General features: G+C 40.0%; 1 protein-coding gene across 1 annotated transcript in view; it reads right to left on the bottom strand.

Annotated features, from left to right (window-relative positions):
• The window catches only part of LOC137949874 (ultraviolet-B receptor UVR8-like), a 57,477-nt gene extending 40,871 nt beyond the window's left edge, over positions 1 to 16,606 (bottom strand). Inside the window, exons 1-3 of the mRNA XM_068796102.1 lie at positions 16,187 to 16,606; positions 14,786 to 14,972; positions 11,260 to 11,406 (exon numbers count right to left, since the gene is read on the bottom strand). Of these exons, the coding sequence (XP_068652203.1) occupies positions 11,260 to 11,406; positions 14,786 to 14,972; positions 16,187 to 16,259 (407 nt within the window). The 5' untranslated portion in view covers positions 16,260 to 16,606. The remainder of the gene's footprint in view (positions 1 to 11,259; positions 11,407 to 14,785; positions 14,973 to 16,186) is intronic.
• Between the last annotated feature and the right edge of the window lie 2,931 nt (positions 16,607 to 19,537).

Here is a 19,537-nt window from a genome sequence, read left to right on the forward strand (position 1 = left end):
AATTTGGAGGCCTTTTGCTAGTGGCATTTTCTTAGTCTCCTCGGCCTACCATCACATATCAGACTGGACGTGTATACATGATCCTCACTCAGCAGCTGCTGTTTGGCGCCTCTCGACACCCCCCAAGGTTTGATTTTTTATATGGAATTCTCTTCATAACAGAATCCTAACTGTGGACAATCTCCTTCAAAGAGACAACTTAGGAACCCTTCATCCTCTACTCCCCATGTAGTGCTACTGACAAGAGTATCTCCCACATCCTTCTCCACTGCCCGTTTACATGGAGAGTGTGGACCTGCCTTCTCAGTCTCATTGGCCACCAAGTATGCCTCCCGCACGACCTTCATGCCACCTGTTGCCTTCTCCTGGGATCTCCAACCCGGCAAGGTCCTTCTCTTGGCTTGCCTTACTCTTATCCCCTAGGGGCTTTGGAAGGAAAGAAAGAATAGGCACTTCAACTATAAATTCTCCACCGCCGATGATGTCTCCAGCCACATCATTGGATAGATCACCACCGAGACTCGCTCTCACAAAGACTTCAAAAGCCTTGGCAGTCTCCCCTCCAGCAATTGTTGGCAAGTCTCTGCTCAGATGTCCGGTCTATGCAGCACACCCATTATGCGGTAATGGGAGCACCCCAAGTCTAGAATGTTGTGCCCTTTAATGAAGGCCTTGACTGAATGACCATCAGGAGAACAGCCTTGAGGTGGCGAGTAAGGATTCTGGCAATAACTTTTAAGGAACCAGAAATGAAGCTGATTGGTCTGAAATCTCTCAAGTGCTCCACAACCATCCTCTTGGTGATGAGAGCAATTAAAAAAACTCCCATAGCATAGTAGATGTATGGAAGAAGCTGCGAACCATGCTAGAGACATCATCTTTAATAGTTGGCCAGCACCTCTGATTGAACTCTCTATTGAAGACATTAGGTCCTGGAGCACGGTCTCAAGCTAAGCCAAGTGTAGCAGCCTTAATTTCTCGATGTGAGGAAAGTATCTCAAGACGGGAGGCCAAATAAGGGGGAATTTTTAGCAAATTTTGTGCGCCAGGCCGAATAGGATAGTCTTCTGTATATAACCTAGCAAAAAAGCTAACAATAGCGTTAGTAATGGAGGACTTTTCTGACATTATCTCATTGTTAATGAGCAGAGAGATAATTAGGTTGATCCTTCATCTGGCTGGAGCAATGGTATGAAAGAATTTGGTGTTGCTATCTCCTTCAATCAACCACCGGAATCGAGCTCTCTGCTTCCATTGGGTGCACTCCAAATTCAAGGTGGCCTGAAATTTGTTGAGGCAGGAAGAGCGATGGGAGAATTTTGTGGAGAGGCTTCGTTGCTCTTCAATTCCATCCAGGGACACAAGTTGAGCAAGGAGAGAGGTTTTCTCAATGCTCGAACAACATTAAGATATTAGGTCAATATTTAAGATTTTTTTTTTTTGAAATGATGCTGAATTTTATTAAGAGAGCTCAAAAGAGCAGATTACACAAGGGGAAACCTTCCCAAACAATGAGAGATTGTCAGGAGGTTCCGAATTTTGACAATTTATCAACCAAAGAATTGGTTGATATAAGAACGAGGTCCCAATTACAATGAATGGATGACACAATATCAACAATACAATCAGTGATTGGCCAGTGGCACCAAGGAGGGGAGCTTTCTTCTGAACACCAGTTGATGACAATCTTTGAATCGCCTTCAATAATCTGCTTGCCATGGAGCCGCTCTTTAAAGATTTGGAGGCCAAACAGAAGAAAATTTACTTCAGCAGTATTTGAATCAGCAATACCCACCGGCCCTGCATAGGATAGAATAGGGTCTCCACTGCTGTCTCTAAAAACACCACCAGCTCCAGCCGGCCCAGGATAGCCTAAAGCACTGCCATCAAAATTGAGTTTGATGCAGTCGTAAGGGGGAGGATCTCAGGTGGCCATAACCGGATTCCTATGGGGGCCCGCCATGTGTGTTATCAAACCCCAATTTTCTCGAAGGGAGACGTCCGATAGAGAAGCAAACTCCTTCCTAGAATGTAGCCAGCTCGAGATAAGGCCCACTGCTTGAGAAGCTACATTATCCGGGTTGCTAGCCTTAGAGTTGAATCTCCGGTTGTTTCGCTCTAGCCATATATACCATGGGACATGCGCAATGCATGCCAAGAGAATTATCTTGCCCAGCTTAGGAAGGTGTATCCCCATAACCATCTCAAAGGTGCCAAAAAGGTCCTAATGTAGCCCCATTTGAAGACCAATCTTTTGAAATATCTTCATCCAGACTTGCCATGAAAAGTCGCAATGTAAGAAAACATGCTAGACTGTCTCATCACACATACCACAAAGGGGACAAGTGCAATCAGGGGTGGTGTAACCTATTTTATGGAGGTTGTCGGAGGTGAGGATATGTTCCCTGATGGTCGTCCACACAAAGAATTTGATTTTATTAGGCGCTGAGAGCTTCTATGTCAGGTTTGCCTTGTGCTCATGCATGCTGTAATCTTGTTTTCTAAAGTGAGAGTAGGCGGATGCAACTGTGAACCAGCCATTAATGTTGGGCTTCCATGTCAGTTTATCAACTGCATGCTCACGAATAGTAGTGTTGCTGAGTCTGGAGAGGAGAGAGCAAAAAGCAGTAGTTCCCTCATCATTTAATCTTCGGGGAAACGTAAGACTCCATGAGCGATCTCTCCAAGAATCAGACACTGAGCAAGAGAGGTCCCTGCCACTCTAGAGAGCCCCGGGAAATCTTCGGAGAGGGGGCAAGGGCCACACCATTCATCCAACCAAAAGAGGAGGGTCCTTCCATTGCCTATGTGAAAGGAAGTTGCATCTCTGAATATTGGGAGGAGCTTTTGAATTGATTTCCGAGTAGCGTCATCCTCCCTCCACCAGGCACCCGAAGGTTGAAGATAGAACCTGACCATATCACCCCATAGGTTGTTATGCTTGATGTTGAAATTCCATATCCATTTGAGCAAAAGGGCATTGTTCATCTCCTTCGTAGGCCGAATGCCTAAACCACCCCGATTTCGGGGCATGCAAATATCCTTCCAACTCACCAAATGGTATCTGAAGGTGTCCTCTGATCCTCTCCAGAGAAAACGTCGACGGATGGCATCAATCCTGATGCAAACTGAGGCCGAACAGTGCATGAATGATAATAAATAGTTTGGCAGCCCTGCCAAACAAGACTTGAGGAGAGTGAGCCGCCCAGCCATAGATAAAAGCTTGCCCCTCCAAGTAGCTAGTCTCTTCTCAAATTTCTCAATAAGGGGAGACCAAAGCGTCGTCGAAGGCCGAGAGTCAAAGAGTGGTAGTCCAAGATATGTAGCTAGCAAATGTCCCACTGAGCACCCCAAATAGTCAGCCATTCCTTGAAGTACAGGTGAGTCAATATGATAGCCTAGGAGGGTGGTTTTCTTCCAATTAATTTTTTGACCATAAGCCAGTACAAATAGTCCCAATACAGCACGCAGTTTTCGGATCTGATCCATAGTACCAACCCCAAAGCAAATTGTATCGTCTGCAAACTAAAGAATCGGCACATCAAAGGCTGCACAGTCCGTCGTGGGGAGGAGCCAACCCAAGTTTTTAGCCGAATAGGTAGAAGATGATAGGTATACCGCTACCACATTGAAGAGCAAAGGGGAAGGGGGTCTCCCTGCCTGATTCCCCTAGATCCCTTAAAATAACCGCAAGCCGTTCCGTTGAGAAGAACGGAGTAGCTTGCAGAGGAGATGCAACTTTGAATCCAGAAGCGCCATTTTTCCCCGAATCCCATCTTCCCCAAGAGAGTGCCCAAAAGCTTTCAATTAACTCTGTCAAAGGCTTTCTCAAAATCAAGCTTTAGGATGAATCTGGGAAGCTTTAAAGCCTTAAAATGGTGGATGAGCTCGTGACATGCCATGGCCGAGTCTAATATTTAAGATATTGCTCGCCTTGTAATTTTGTCTTTTTTGCTAGCTCTAATCTTCAGCTAGTTGTTCTTTGTAACCTATATCTCTTTCTCTTTTGAATGAGTTTCTCATCATCTTCAAGAAAAAATTGAGATATTACAGGTAAGGAGAAAAGGAAGGAAAATAGCTAGAACCCTCTATTAACTTGATAGCCAAACTGCCCACATGAAAATTTTGCTCTATGGGGAACTGTTAGCCAAATTTAAATTCCGAATATAAAGAATCCATCGGAATTTCAAGATATTTCAAAATAAAACTATTCATTTAGACCGTGTGAAGGAAGATCGGCAACTTATAACAACATGACTGGATTATCAAATTACAACTGAGCAACTTTGCTTTATCGTTCACAAGGAGCGCAATCTTTGGAAGGAACGAAGCTAGAAGGGGATGCAATACTGCTTTTTTTCACCCAGTTGTTTCAACTCATAGGTGATGAAACCTGATTATATCATTTAAGAGCTAATGGATTTGGTTCTCATAAGTAAAATCGATTTCTAACATTGTAGTGAATTTTGGTGTAGAATTATACTCTGATGATATGCCTAATAGGCCTTGGTCTCTGATGATTTGCCTAATAGGCCTCGGGTCTCGCTAGGCAACCTTCCCTTTCATAGCACTCTCTCGAGTGGAAGGTAATCCTCGAGTCTCCCAAGTGGACCTACCATTTTCTGTAGAGGAGAATGAAGTCGCCATATCTTCCATGCCTTAAATAAAGTTCCTAGACATGATGGTTTTACCTTTTGAGTTTACAAAAAAAGTGTTGGTTTTTCTTGAAAAATGATCTTTTAGCACCTTTTGATGCTTTCCATTGACATAGAGTTTCTTCAAGGTCCATGAGACATCTTTCATAGCTCTCAAAATTTTCATCCAATTAACCATTTATCTAGTGTGTATAAGTTGGTTGCTGAAGTTCTAGCAAAAAGATTGATAAGCCAATGATAACCCAAGCATATAGCAGAAAGGGCAAAAAAGGAATTATAGCAGCTAAGAAGGGTATGGAAGGGACCTTGGGACTACTGAGCAGCACCAGAACTGTCCTCCCAAGGACAGTTAGTTGAAGGCCGCACAGGCAAAGGGAATAAAAGAGGGAGGATGGGCAAAGGGGAGAACACAGAGAAAAAACCCAGCTTGGAAGGAGCTAGACCCTCAAAGTTTAGCAAGTGAAACCACCTTATAGCAACAGGTATGCAATCTCATCTTTCAGTTTCCATCACCTTGGCACAAAAGGGGGCGAACTTGGGCGTGGTGAAGACGAAAAATGGAAGGAAGAGTGGAATCCGTGGAGAGGGAAGTCTTAGGGCTGAAAAAATGGAGTAAAGGAGCGATCACTATCCAAGAGCTATTAATGGAGGTTAGTGAAGAAATGTGAGGAGGTGCAAAAGGGACATCACAGGCGGGTGAATCTTCAGCTAATCAAGCCGGCAGCAACTTCCAAAATGGCATCCTAGGGTTGGAAATCGCAGAGAAGAAGATGTGGAAGCTTGACTTACCGGTTTTCAAAGGTGAAGATCCCTTAGGGTGGTTGTATCGCACAGAATGGTACTTCTCTGGGAACGAGATTGAGGAAGACAACCAGATTCAGGTGACAATACTTTGCATGGAGTGACAAGCTCTAAACTAATTCCAAATGATGGAACACAGAGCCCCGGTGGCAAGTTGGGCGCAATTCCTAGCAGCCATCCTTCACCAGTTTAAGCCATCGCTGATGGGTACGCTCTACGAAGTACTCCTCGCTCTCCGGCAGGACAGCTCTATGACCAACTACTGGGAATGCTTCGAGCTCCTCTCGACACCTCTAGTGGATGCATCCAACAACATCCTAATAGGGATGTTTATCTCGGGCTTAAAAGAGGAAGTCCCAGCCAAGTTGCAAGTCAACCAGCCAAACTCGCTCATCGAACTCATGGAGGCAGATCACAAGATCGACAAACGCAACTCAGTCTTGGATTGGGTGAGAGAGAGTAAAAGATGCATAAGGCAAAATGGGTGGGGTTAGGACGATCGACACAGTGTCGTCCCAAATGATCCCCTATGGTGAACCAATCAATAATGAGAGTGCCAGATGGATACTGTATCCATAGTGACGGCCTCTGCCCCGACCTTGAGCTTGACATACAAGGGTTGCGAATTAAGCAACATTTCTACCTGTTCACCATGGAAAGCACCAAGGTAGTACTAGGCGTGGCGTGGCTTCAACTTTTAGGCGATGTCTACCTAAACTAGAGAAACCTCTCCATGACACTCCAAGGAAATGGGAGGATAGTTAAATTTGAGGGAGAGACTTCTCTGACCATGGGATCCAAGTCTCCTTGAAGGTCATGACTAAAATTATGGCACAAGAGGGACAAAAATATTTACTGAAATATAAAGGTATACTGCAGCAGGAAGCAGACCTACCAGTAGAGACTTCTCTAGCGATTATCAGCCTCCTCATTGAGTTTCCCAACGTCTTCAAACCACTAACAGAGCTGCCACCTATTTGATCGTATGACCATTCCATGCCCTTATAGACACATAGCCAGCCTCCACAAATCTAATCCTACAAATATTCGTTTTATAAAAAAATAAAAAAATAGAGCGGATCGTGAAGGAAATGCTATTAGCTGGGATCATACAACCTAGTACTAGCCCCTTCTCCAGTCCAGTTCTATCGGTCTGTAAGAAGGATGGGGGATGCATTTCTGTGACGATTATAGAGCTCTCCACAAAATCAAAATTCCCGATAAGTTCTCAATCTCAACAATTGAGGGGCTTCTGAATGAATTAAGAGGTGCCAAGGTGTTCATCTAATTGGACCCCAAATCAAGGTACCACCAAATCCGAGTCAAGGCAGAGGACATTCACAAAACAGCTTTCCGAACACATGAAGGGCACTATGAAGTTTTGGTCATGCCATTCGGTCCCACCAAGGCCCCCTCTACTTTCCCAGCATTGATGAAACAGATTTTCCAGCCGTACCTCCTAAGTTCAACCTTGTTTTCTTTGATGATATTCTCATTTACAGTTCTGATCTTGCTAAACACTTGATCCATTTAAGGGTGACTCTTCCGATAAAGGGAACAACCACCTAGTACTTAACCATAAGAGGTGTTCTTTTGGCAAACAATAGTTGTACTATCTAGGTCATCTGATCTCTGACAAGGGGGTCCAACAGGAAACACCTCAGGATGTAAAAGGCCTACAGGGATTCCTCGGTCACACAGGTCATTAGCGTCGATTTATGGAAGTTTACAAGAAAATTGTGGCACCTCTCAACCGTCTACTTAAAAAGGGCTCTTTCCAACAGGACAAGGAAGCACAGGCAGTGTTTGACCAATTAAAAATAGCAATGACCAACGTCCCTGTTCTTGCCATGTCGGACTTCTCGAAGACATTTACTCTAGGGGACTGATGCCACCAGAAAAGGAATGGGGCAGTCCTCATGCAAGGACAACCCATCACCAACTTCACCCATGCCCAATCAAAGAGAATATTTTTAAAATCAGTATATCAAAGGGAGCTCATGGCCATGGTTTTGGCTGTCCACAAATGGAGACATTATTTCATGGGGCGAATTTTATCATCCAAACCGACCAAAAAAGTTTGTGTTTTCTATGGGAGAAACTATTAATGGCAAATGAACAACAAAAGTGGGTCACCAAACTCATGGGCTTTGATTTCAAGATTCAATATAAACCGGGCTATGATAACAAGGTGGCTGATGTGTTGTCTCGAAAAGAAGGGTCCCTAACCATATCTGCCCTCTCCGTTGTGTGTTTCACTAGATCCAAGGAACTAGAACATGAGATTCAGCAGGATGACGGCCTTCGACGAACCCATCAGGACTTGTTGATCAACCCCTTCGCATTACAATCTCGTTAACGGCAGCTTGATCTACAAGAACAGCCTATGGCTCCCTCCTTCTTTAGCATACATTCCACACCTACTCAAGGAGTTTCTTTCCACCCCTTCAGGTGGCCATTTGGGGTACATCTGCACCTATAAAAGGCTTGCAAGTGTGCCACATTAGACGGGTCTTAAGAGAGAGACCAGCAATCTGTGCACTCTTGAGAAATTTGCCAAAGAAACAAGTACAATAACCTCACCCTAGCAGGGTTACTCCAACCACTTCCTATTCCTCTTCAAGAGTGGGAAGACATCTCCCTCAACTTCTTAGGTGGGCTTCGAAAAGCTCATCGCTTCGACATTATTCTGGTAGTGGTGGACAAATTGACTAAGACCACCTACTCCTCCCGAGTTACGCACACACAACCAAACAAAGTTGTTGTCCTTTTTGTCAAGAAAATCAATGACATGGACTCCCCCAATCCATCATTTACAATAGGGACAAGGTTTTCACCAACCACTACTAGAGCGAACTCTTCACGCTCCCGCCTACCATCCACAAATAGATGGGCAGACAAAAGTAGTGAGCGGATGTTTGGTAACCTAACTCCGATATTTTGTGGGCGACCATCCTAAATCCTGGCCCAAGTGGATCCCTTGGGCAGAATTTTGGAATAATACCCCTTATCATAGGGCAGCAGGGATGACATTATTCAAGGTCCTTTACAAGAGAGATCCCCCCTCCCTTCTCAAGTTCTCCAATTCCTCCTCACCCATGGATGAAGTCAACCAACAGCTATACAAGCATGATAACATCCTGTGGGAATTTAAAACCAACCCCACAAAGGCCCAATGCAGTATTAAGTCATAAACAGACCGCCACCGTCGGGCGGTTCAATTTCTAAAAGGTGAGTTTGTCTACCTCAAGCTCCAGCCCTATTGCCTCAAGTCCCTGGCTAGCAAACCCAATGAAAAGCTCAATCCACGTTTTTATGGACCCTACTAAGTGCTGGAAAGGATTGGTGCAGTCACCTACCAATTAGATCTACCTCAAGCCATTTCCAGCAAAGAAACAAATCCCACTCTCAAAGATGCTTAGGAGGGGGAAGAAAGCACGCCATAAGGGAGAAAGGTGTTGACGTGTTCCTCCAGAAATCCACCAGTTGAGATTGGTGGCAATCATTGGTCTCCAAATTGAGTTGGGCATGCATTGGACTCCCAAAGCCATTTCAGAACAAAAGCTTTGTTCATGTCCCAAGTGAGGCGAATATTGAGTCCTCCTTCGCATTTGGGTTTGCAAACATCACTCCAATTAACCAAGTGATATTTGAAACCATCACATGCACCACACCAAAAGAAGCATCATTGAGGGCATCAATTTTTCAGCAGACAGCCACCGGATAGTGGAGGAATGAAAGGAAACAATTTGAAATACCAGTTAGGCATGAGTTGAGAAGGATTAGACACCCCACCTTGGCTGGGAGCCTTCCTCTCCAAGTTGTTAGCCACTTTCAAGTCTTTCCAATACTGGGTCCCAGAGATGATTACCATGTTGGTTGTTAAAGAGAGGTAGGCCCAAATAGAAGGCACGCAGGGTGCTGATCTCACAATCCAGATATGTTGCCATGGATTGAAGTAGAGCAGGCTCAATGTGGAAGCCAATGAGTGTGGTTTTCCGCCAATTAACCTTCTGGCCCAAGGTTAATTTGAAAAGACTGAGGAGAGCTTTAAGTTGCTTGATCTAGTCCATTGTGCCAACACCAAAGAAGATGGTATCGTAAGCAAATTGAAGGGGAAGGGTATCTCATTTAAAAAAAAAAAAAAGGAGAGGGATATCAAAAGCCGGCTGAGAGGAGATGGGCAGTAGCCAACCAAGGTTAATTTGAAAAGACCGAGGAAAGTTTTATGTTGCTTGATCTAGTCCATTGTGCCAACCCCAAAGAAGATGGTATAGTAAGCAAATTGAAGGAGAGGGATATCTCATTTCAAAAAAAAAAAGGAGAGGGATATCAAAAGCCAGCTGAGAGGAGATGGGCAGTAGCCAACCAATTCGCTTCGCAATGTAGACCAGCGCTAAAAGATATTCAGCCACAATGTTGAAGAGGAGGGGCAAAAGTGGATCCGCTTGTTGGATTCCTCTGGAGCTCTTGAAATATCGATAGACCATACCGTTCAGCAAGAGTGAGAAGGACAGGGAAGAGACACAGCTCCTTATCCAGAATTGCCATTTATCTCCAAAGCCCATTCTATTAAGAAGATCATCCGGTAGGCGCCAATTCACATGATCAAAGGCTTTTTCCAAGTCAATTTTAAGTGCAAAACAAGGTTGACCAGAATTCAAGAAATGGCTGAGGAGCTCGTGTGTGCCCATTGCTGTGTTGAGAATAGTGCAACCTTTGATAAATGCACATTAACCAAGGTGAATCACCATTGGAAGAGCAGCCTTGAGATGGTGAGAGAGGATGCAAGCAATAACTTTATATGCATTAGAGACCAGACTGATTGGCAGTAGTCCATGGGGTGCTCAAATGACTCTTTCTTTGGGATCAGTGTAATAAAAGTTGCTTCCAAACTCTTGAAAGTGATCCCTTGATGGTAGAAGGAGTTGGCCACGGCGAGAATGTCATCTTTAATAACAGGCCAGCATCTAAAATAGAAATCGCCGTTGTAGCCATCAGGGCCTGGTGCTCAGTCAGTAGGTATGCCCAATGTGGCACATTCAATTTCCTTGTATAGTTAATTTTGTTGTTTTATCTTTTACTGTTTTTTTATTACTGTAGTTTTGTTACTGTTCTACTGCTGTGTTACAGCTGTTGTAACTACTTATAAAGCTTATTTGTTTATTCGTGCTCTACTATAAATGAGAATTATCACGTGTGATGATTGTTATTTTTGCCCCAATCATTCAATATAAGAACTTGAATGACGCAAGCATTCTTGAGGAAATTTTCATAATCCCACCGAGTACATTTTTGTTATGCAGTGTTTCAGGGCTAGCAAATAATAATATAACCAAAATTATCAACACTCTACACCGTGTCACACTGTATCAGAGAACAAATGAACAAATTTGGGTTACAGTTAACAAAATATGAGGATGGGAATGAAGAAACCTGTATAATCCAGACAAACTAAGAACCTCTCGTAACTTTTTCTTTTTCATGTTTTTTTAAAATGGTGAGAATTTTATTAAAAGGGAAGAAAGAGCTTTAAAAAATATAGGGATTACAAAAGCCACTAGTTCGATTCTTGTTCAACCCTTCACAATGTTTTTCAGACAATTTCTCCCATTTATCTATCTTTTTGGCATTTTCCTGCATGTAGCCCATTGACTGCTCTAATCGATAATGTAATCACTTGTTACATAAAGAGCAAACAGACTACCTAAACAGGATAATTCTAATTACTTCATATCAGTTCCACTCTACACCAACATATTTGCAAGAAAACCAATAAGTAAATAAAGTGCAACCAACCAACCTTTGCACCTCGCCTTCCATAGTGACTGCCAAACAGTGGCTGTCTCCACAGGCTATTTGCTTTATCCTAATGCCTTGTAGTACCTTGATTGGTTGTGGAGTGAACAAGTCACTAGAATTACCATGACCCAACCTTCCAAAATCACCCCTGTAGTAAATAAAAACAGACCACTATTTGTTCTTAGGTAACCCTCGAAAAAGCATTGAGGAAACAAAATAAAAAGAAGTATTAAATGCCTTATTCTTATGTTTCATTTCCCAATGGCTCATTTCCATGACATACATATTGCTGATAGAAAAGAGAGACAAGCAGAAAAAATGGAGCCCTTGGAATTGTGAGTTGCTCGGCAGAATAAAGTATCAAGAAGTAACTTATTTGTGTAGTTCAGCCATTAGTTGTTATATGACTTTAGTACCCTCATTTCCCCCTTGAATAGAGAAGAAATGTTTTTATAGGGAATAGTGAGAATAGGATTAAAGAGTGAAGAAAATAAGAGTACAGGAAAGGTGGTGAGAAATCAGCTAGGACATCATACAATAAAAGCTAAAAACAAAAGCTTAGAAAAGTATAAGAGAAGGAACAATCAAAAGAACAAGCATGACAAATCATCCCAGATCAAAAGGGTAAGTACCACTTTGCACAAATGCTGGCAAAATGACATACGTTTGGGACAGAATCTACCACAGCATTCCTACTCCAAACTATGTAACACAACAACTGCTAAAGACCGTCCCAGTCCATAGAGAAGAATTTAGAGTACATCTCATATACCATAGACAAATTTTTGTCTTGAGAAAATCTTTTCCCCAAAGCCTTTCAAATCTCCTTAGTCGTTTCACAATACAGCACTAAACCATTCACAGATGGCTTCATACTAAGTATCGACCAGGTTACAACCAGGGCATTCTCCTTGGTCCACCAGGTCGTAACAGGAGATAAGAGGAAAATCCTTAATGCTCTCCCTTTCATCTCTGTAAGAAATTTTTTACAGCTCTAGCACATAAAGATAATCTGTACCATCCAATTTGATGGTGGTAATCTGAACATCAGTATTAAGCTTCCCATCAGACTCAGACTCAGACTGAGAAATCAACGCAATCAAATTACTAGACTCAGAGATGAGATTCTAAATATAATTAATCTTATACCAGGACTAACATAAACCAGAATATTCCCACTAGCAAACTTCTAAAATATGTCAGAAAATAACACTGCACAAATGAGCAAATACAGATTCTGCACAGACACCAACAACAGCATAGCACAAGACTGAATACCAAAAAATTCTGTAAGGCGTGTCAAATACGTTCTCCAGCCCAGAAATAACCAGATTTAGACACTAACAACCTAATCCATGAAGAGAACAACCACGAATATCATGCTAGAGGTCTGTGCAGAATAGGCATATAGAGCTAAACAACCCTGAAACACAAAATGGTTGTGGATCTGAAAAAGGAAAACAAAGACTCTAGGCCTCTCATCAGCATAAAAATTTGATTTTCCTTAGAAAGGACGTCTGCGGGTATTATGGAAAGAGAGAGAGAGAAAGAGAGAGAGAGAGAGTATAATGACTTAAGGATGGCCCAATTCATAAAACTTATAGATAGAATTCCTACCCTGCCTAACTTTATCTCCAGCTTGTCCAGCCTATCCATACTATCCATCCTATCCAACCTATCCAGCCAGGTTTTCCTCACCAAAATCTTTGAGTAGAACTGATAAAATGTCTCTTCATCTTTACACAAGAATTGACTAACCTTCCAGAAAATACCCTGCCAACCCCCAACAACCAAAATAAATCCATATCAAACTTATACCTAGTAATGCTGATATAAGTGTTGCTTCAAATATGGATGAATCGAATTTTTGGAGAATAGAAATAAATCATTAACTTGATTAATAACTGAGTACAATAAGCATCTAACTATGATAGAGAAGACAAAAAGAATCATATTATAATTAAACTACCCATGTCATAGTTTTTTTTTTTTATGAAGACTACCTATGTCCTAGTTACACCCAAAGTCTAACACTTCAAGATAAGTTCTAGAATAATTAAACAATTGAAAATGATTAAATGACTAAAATAACTAAAAACCTTTTGACCGACCCCAGCATAACTAAGCACAAGGCAAATCTAGCATGGAAGCTCTTAGTGCCTAGCAAGATAAAAAATTTCATATGGACAGCTATCAAGGAACAAATCCTCACAACAGACAACCTTCAAAAGAGGGGCTTTACCTTCCTTGATAAACTTGCCCTCTCTGTGGTGTTTACGAAGAGTTTGTTCAGCATATTCTCCTTCACTGCGTGAGAGATAAGGATGTCACAATTGCTGACTCTGTGTTGGTCAGCCAAAATAAAATTTTGGTGATTGAATTTCAGGAGACATCTTTTAGATTCTGAAAAGTCTGAATTGGGACATTGGTTACAATTATTTTTTGCCCTAAACTCACTTACTTTATTTAGCTAGTAGCTCATGGACATATCCTAACTTGTGATAAATTAGCTAAGCAAGGGCAGGTGGTAAATAATAACTAATTTTGTGGAGAAGTGGAGAAGTCTTTATATTCTCCTCCATTGTTCTTACAACTGGAAAACTTGGGCATTTGCTCTTGGAAAGTTTGTGACTCTTGAGTTTATAACACTAGTATTCACTTAAAAATAGAAATACTCCATTTGTCATTATTCAGTTTTTTTTATAAAATGTCCACCTCCTACCATAATTAACAAAAGAGAGATGCAGAACCGTTAAAGTTGGATCTAGGTTCATCCTAAAATGACGAACTGAAGTTAGGAGGCTGCTTCTCAACTAATAATTGTAGGATCTTTATCGACACCTACTGATGTGAGACTATTCCCACTAACACTCCCCCTCATGCCCAGGTTTATACAAACCGAACAAAACCTGAGACGTAGACCGCACAGATGCATACAAACTAATCGGGGCACAAATTGGCACAACAACATATACATCTTGCTGTAATACTATGTTAAAATTGGACCATGTCTATCTCAAAATGACTAGCCAAAGTTGGAGGCCATTTCTCAACTAATTATTATAAGATCTTTTTTAACACTTATCTATGTGGAACTATTCCAACTAACAAGAACAAAGTGGAGACTCCATTATGAGTTCTATTCCTCTCTTAATCAAGATGGTGCACACCTTAATTTACAGCTTTTCTAAAGCAACACATATTTAAAACTCCGTTCAGGTTTTACCTACCCTGTGTTCCTTCTCAATCAATTATTTAGTGTAATATCCTAATATATATTATCAAATGGAAAGCCATAGATGCTAGAATCTACTTGAGAACAATCATAAACTTCAGCAATCTGATGCACCAAGCCATATTACATCATGTATGCATGAAAATTGAAACATAAAAGAAAAAGTAAATTGGACCAACTTGAAGTTAAAGTGGCCGCATCACATACTTGTTTACAAAGAAATAAGAACACTTTATCATAAACAGGGTTATCGTAGAAAAAAAATCAAGGGACAAGAACTAAGAAGACAGACCATCCCCAACTATATACTTGACGCTGTGATTCTGAGTATGCTGTTGTATGATCAGCTCCACAAGTAATGGAGATTATGTCATGGCCATCCAAAGCACTCAGTTTTGTTGGAACAAGTCGGTCTTCAGCATCTCCATGGCCCAGCTGCCCATCTTCTCCCCGTCCCCAAGAGCAAACGACATCGCCAGCTGAAATAAACCAGAAATTATGAGTAATAAGAAGAAATATGCAATAAAACAAATTAAAGAACTACTGACTACAAAAATATTCTTTGAAACATAATTAAACTAAAATAAAAAATCTTTAAAATTTTCAAGCATAAAATGAACAACTGTTGAACATATTCTAATGAAGAAAGAGCATGAACAAATTATAAGAAATGAAAGAAATTAAAAGCTGCACAAAATAATCTACAAGCTTAAAGAGTTAGAAAGCTTAAGAAACAGATTTAAAAAAACTTGCCCAAAAGTTATGTGACAAGAAAGACATGTCACACACCATCAGATTTATGATTCAGTTCAACACAAATAAATTGCATGTTTCATTCCTCAGGAGTTATATAGTTCATAGTATTTAACAAGAATGATGCTCATTAGTCCCCTAGATATACAAGCTAATTTACATTTGTGCCAGTTTAACACCTTCAAGTTCTGCCTAGTTGTTGTTTTCATTGCTAAGTATCATTCTTTCTCAAGAGCCTGCCATCTCTTCATAGTTTTACTCGTCTTTGTTCAAACTCCCAACTCCACCTTGACCAAGAGATTCTGTCACTGACCTAAACATGGTCAGAAACAGTCAACAAATGTAGAGAGATTCATAGCGGCTGAGAAGCAAATTATGCAACCATTGATCATATTACTTTTTTCATTCAGCCTTATAGGTAGAATAAGCTGAAGCTCATATGTAGCCATCATTGTTTATCAAATACAACTTTGAACTGTTTGCCCGGGGGACCCAACTTGCCGAGTGGGCACTCCCAATAAAGTGAAAAATAAAATATGAATTAGTCAATTCTACTTGAATATCCAGGACTGCACATGGTAGGGAGAATGTTCGTTAATGTCCTGAAAGACATAATAAAAATTAAAAAACTAAAAATAATAATAATAATAATCCAATGGTAGATTCTTAAATGTTAAACTAAAGTGAGCAAGAAAAGAATGACAAATCATGTATATAAGGAGCCACATAGCTCAAGCACCGAATCTCAATGAACCCTTATTTCCATAAGGAAGAAAACGAAGCTCGATACTCTAAGCTCCTTAGCGAAAATACCATACAAAGAACGGGTAAGGAAACAACCCACGACGCATTTCTACTCAAAATAACTTCAATCTAATATTAATTTTTTTCTAGAAACAAACATAAGAAAGTCAACAAGTACCAAAACAAGGTAACTTACAGAGCAGAGCCACTGAGTGACTAGCTCCCGCCGAGATTAAAATGACTCGACGAGAATTTGTGTTATCGGCCATCTCCTTCTCTCACCGTATCAGTTTCCAAACCTCTCGTTCTCCTTCCTCTTCTCCAAGAAGGGTGAAAACAGATTTAGAGAGAGAAGGAAGAGCATTTATACAAGCGAGAAAATAAGTGACGAGTGCTCCTGACTGTGGGCGACATACGATAGCATTGATTGTGAGCATACCCCCCAGTCTCTTCTTCCCGACTTCGCTCGAAAAGTCAGCCACCACATGATTCTCTTCGATTTCCTTGTTCTTTTTCACTATGTACTGCAGTACTATTTGTTAAAACTGCTCCTTCTGTGTACTAATTCAATGGCTTTTGTAGGCTCTGATAGCTGTTTCCCAAGCTCTCAATTTGTCACTGTCGTGCAATAAATCAGCGTTTTAAAAACTTCGGGGACGGGCTGACAATGACCAGGCCCGACCGTTCACCTTTCATCTCGATAATCACAAGTTTTCCGTATAAATGGCCGACGCCAGTTCAGTAAATTTCGATGGTTGATCTGGCGTGGCAGTGTTGACAAAAGATCGTCCGTCAAGGTTCCACGACCGACGATCGAGAACACTCTGTTGGTGCCAAAATAAAAAATTAATGTAGTATTAAAATATATTAATATATTAATTAATTAATATATATTGCAGTTTAGTCTAAATTAATATAATAATTATGTGTGACATTTAATTGGTGTATTAATTAATTATAACAAATAGATAAATAAAAATTTTAAAAATAACAGTAATAAATATAATAAAATAACTAAACAAATATTTATTAAAAACTCAAGATAGATTTTTACATAGTATAAATTAATAATATATTTTCATAAATTTAAAAACCATTCGTTTAATTAATGATAAAAATATAATAATTAAACAAAAATACTGGATCAATTGCTTACTTTATCAATATTTTAATTACCACTCTTAAATCACGAAGTTTATATAGTAATAATAATAATGAATATAATAACTAAATAAATATAATATAATATTTTATTAATAACATAAGATATATTTTTACATAGTATAAATTATTAATATATGAATAATTAAACAAAAATACTTTATCAGTTGTTTACGTCATCAATATTTTAATTACCACTCTGCGCTAATTTAATATAGTAATAAAAATAATGAATATAATAAATAAATATAATATAATATTTTATTAATAACATAAGATAGATTTTTATGTAATAGAAATTAATAATATATTTCCACAAAATTTGAAATTATTAGTTTAATTAATTATAAAACTGAATAGTTAAACAAAAATATTTGATCAAATGTTGATTTTAATAATATTTTAATTACCACTCTTAAATCACTAATTTAATATAGTAATAAAAATAATAAATAAATAATTTGTATTTAACAATAATTTGTTGTAGTTAAAATTTATGCAATCTTCTTCTAAATTTTGATGGGAGCTGTTGTTGGCTTTCTCCCATTACAAATGACCTCTTCTTCGTCGTCACATGAGATCAAACATTAAGAACAAAGATGCAGAGCCAATTATCCAAATGAAGCCTTCTTGATCAGTATTATATCAGCAACATAATACAACTAACCTCTCAGAGAACAATAAACTTCAATAATAACTAGAAGTATTCTAATTGTTTGCTACTACTATTTTATCAATATCAAAGATAATCAATAAATCAAAACTCTAAAAATAGAGAATGAATTATGAATAATATCAATGAATCACCCTTTTGTGTCTCGGAATTCTGAATCAAGAAGGCTTCTACATTTCTTCAAAAAATCAATTGGCTGATAGTTTTTCAAAGCTATTGTAATAGGACCTCTCTCTACCATTTGCTCTAATTTGAGAGTATTTGATATGTTTGCACCAGTTTGAGGGAGAGTGTTAAATAAACAAATATTATTTTAATTTACACACATTCAACATATCATACAATGAAAAAAAGTCAGCCTAGAGTCGATTACTAAAGATAGGGATTTAACACCTTTTGTAGGGCTTATTAGAGCATAAATTCAAACTGTGGTAGCCTTCATTATTTCAATGATAACATAATGGGTACCATCAAAATGTGTTACTAATGGTATCATTAGTATATTTAGACATAAGTCTTCTAACACAAATATACATGGTCTAAGACAAAAGTTCAAGACAAAAGATCGAAGAATCAAGTTGCCAAATCAAAACCCAAAACTAGAAATCATTGAAGAAGTGTTGTTAATAAGAAGAATGTACAAGAAAAGGAGTTAAAGAATTGAAGACTAGAGTCTTGGATAAAAGTCTAACACTCAAAAACTCTAGCAATGTAAGAGTGACCTCAATCTTCCAAACCCTGAAATAGCATGTGTTAGTGCCTAGCCAAGTGTTCCCAACAAACCGGTCTGGGAGGAACCCGAATAGCTAGCACACCCGAAGCGGACACTGTTGCCGTATGTTCACATTCCTAATCCCCGCGCCAGCGGATGGGGGGATTAGGAACGTGAACATACGGCGACAGTTTCCGCTTCGGGTGCGCTAGCTATTCGGTTCCTCCCAGACCGATTTGTTGGGAACACTTGGCTAGGCACTAACAAATTGGTATAAGAGTTAGGCGCCATGTTCGGAGTTTGAATCCCCGTGCCAGCGAACGGGGGGATTAGGAACGTGAACAGACGGCAACAGTTTTCGCTTCGGGTGCGCTAGCTGTTCAGTTCCTCCCGGGCCGGTTTTTTGGGAACACTTGGATAGGCACTAACAAATTGGTATCAGAGCGAGGGTTTTTTCGGCAACGGTGCCGGATTTCAGTTTATTCTTCTCTGTTTCCGCCGACGGGAAGAGTTTTCTCTGTCTCAAGCTACTCTTTTTCGGCACTGTTCCGCTGTTGATTTTCAGAAAGTGCCGGGAGAGAGAACTCGATTGTGGGGCACTGTTCAGTGGTGATTTTCTGTAAATGCCGAAAGGGATTTTTTTTTTTTTTGCATTGTTTCCGCTGGTGGTTCTCTATAAGTGACGAGAGAGAAGCTTGTTTTTGGAGAGGTCTAGAGGGAGAGAAGATTTAAGCATCTGAGCATTTTTGTGATTGAGGGTATTTTGGTAAATATGTTTGCGAAGTATACAGTAGAGAATTTGATGGGCAGATGAGTTTCAGTTTGTGGTGCATGAAAATACGTGCCTTATTAATACAATAAGGTTTCCATAGAGCATTGAATAGAAAGGATAAGTTTCCAACTACGATGTCAGAAGAAGACAAGGAGGATCTTGACATCAAAGCTCTTAGTTCCATTCAGTTGTGTTTGGCCGATAAGGTTTTGTGGGAAGTTGCAGATGA

The sequence above is a fragment of the Aristolochia californica genome, unplaced genomic scaffold (assembly GCF_029961685.1).
Source record: "Aristolochia californica isolate CCGP_79_NKW_82.1479 unplaced genomic scaffold, dmAriCali1.0.hap1 SCAF_14, whole genome shotgun sequence".
In the NCBI taxonomy this organism is placed as follows: Eukaryota; Viridiplantae; Streptophyta; class Magnoliopsida; order Piperales; family Aristolochiaceae; genus Aristolochia; species Aristolochia californica.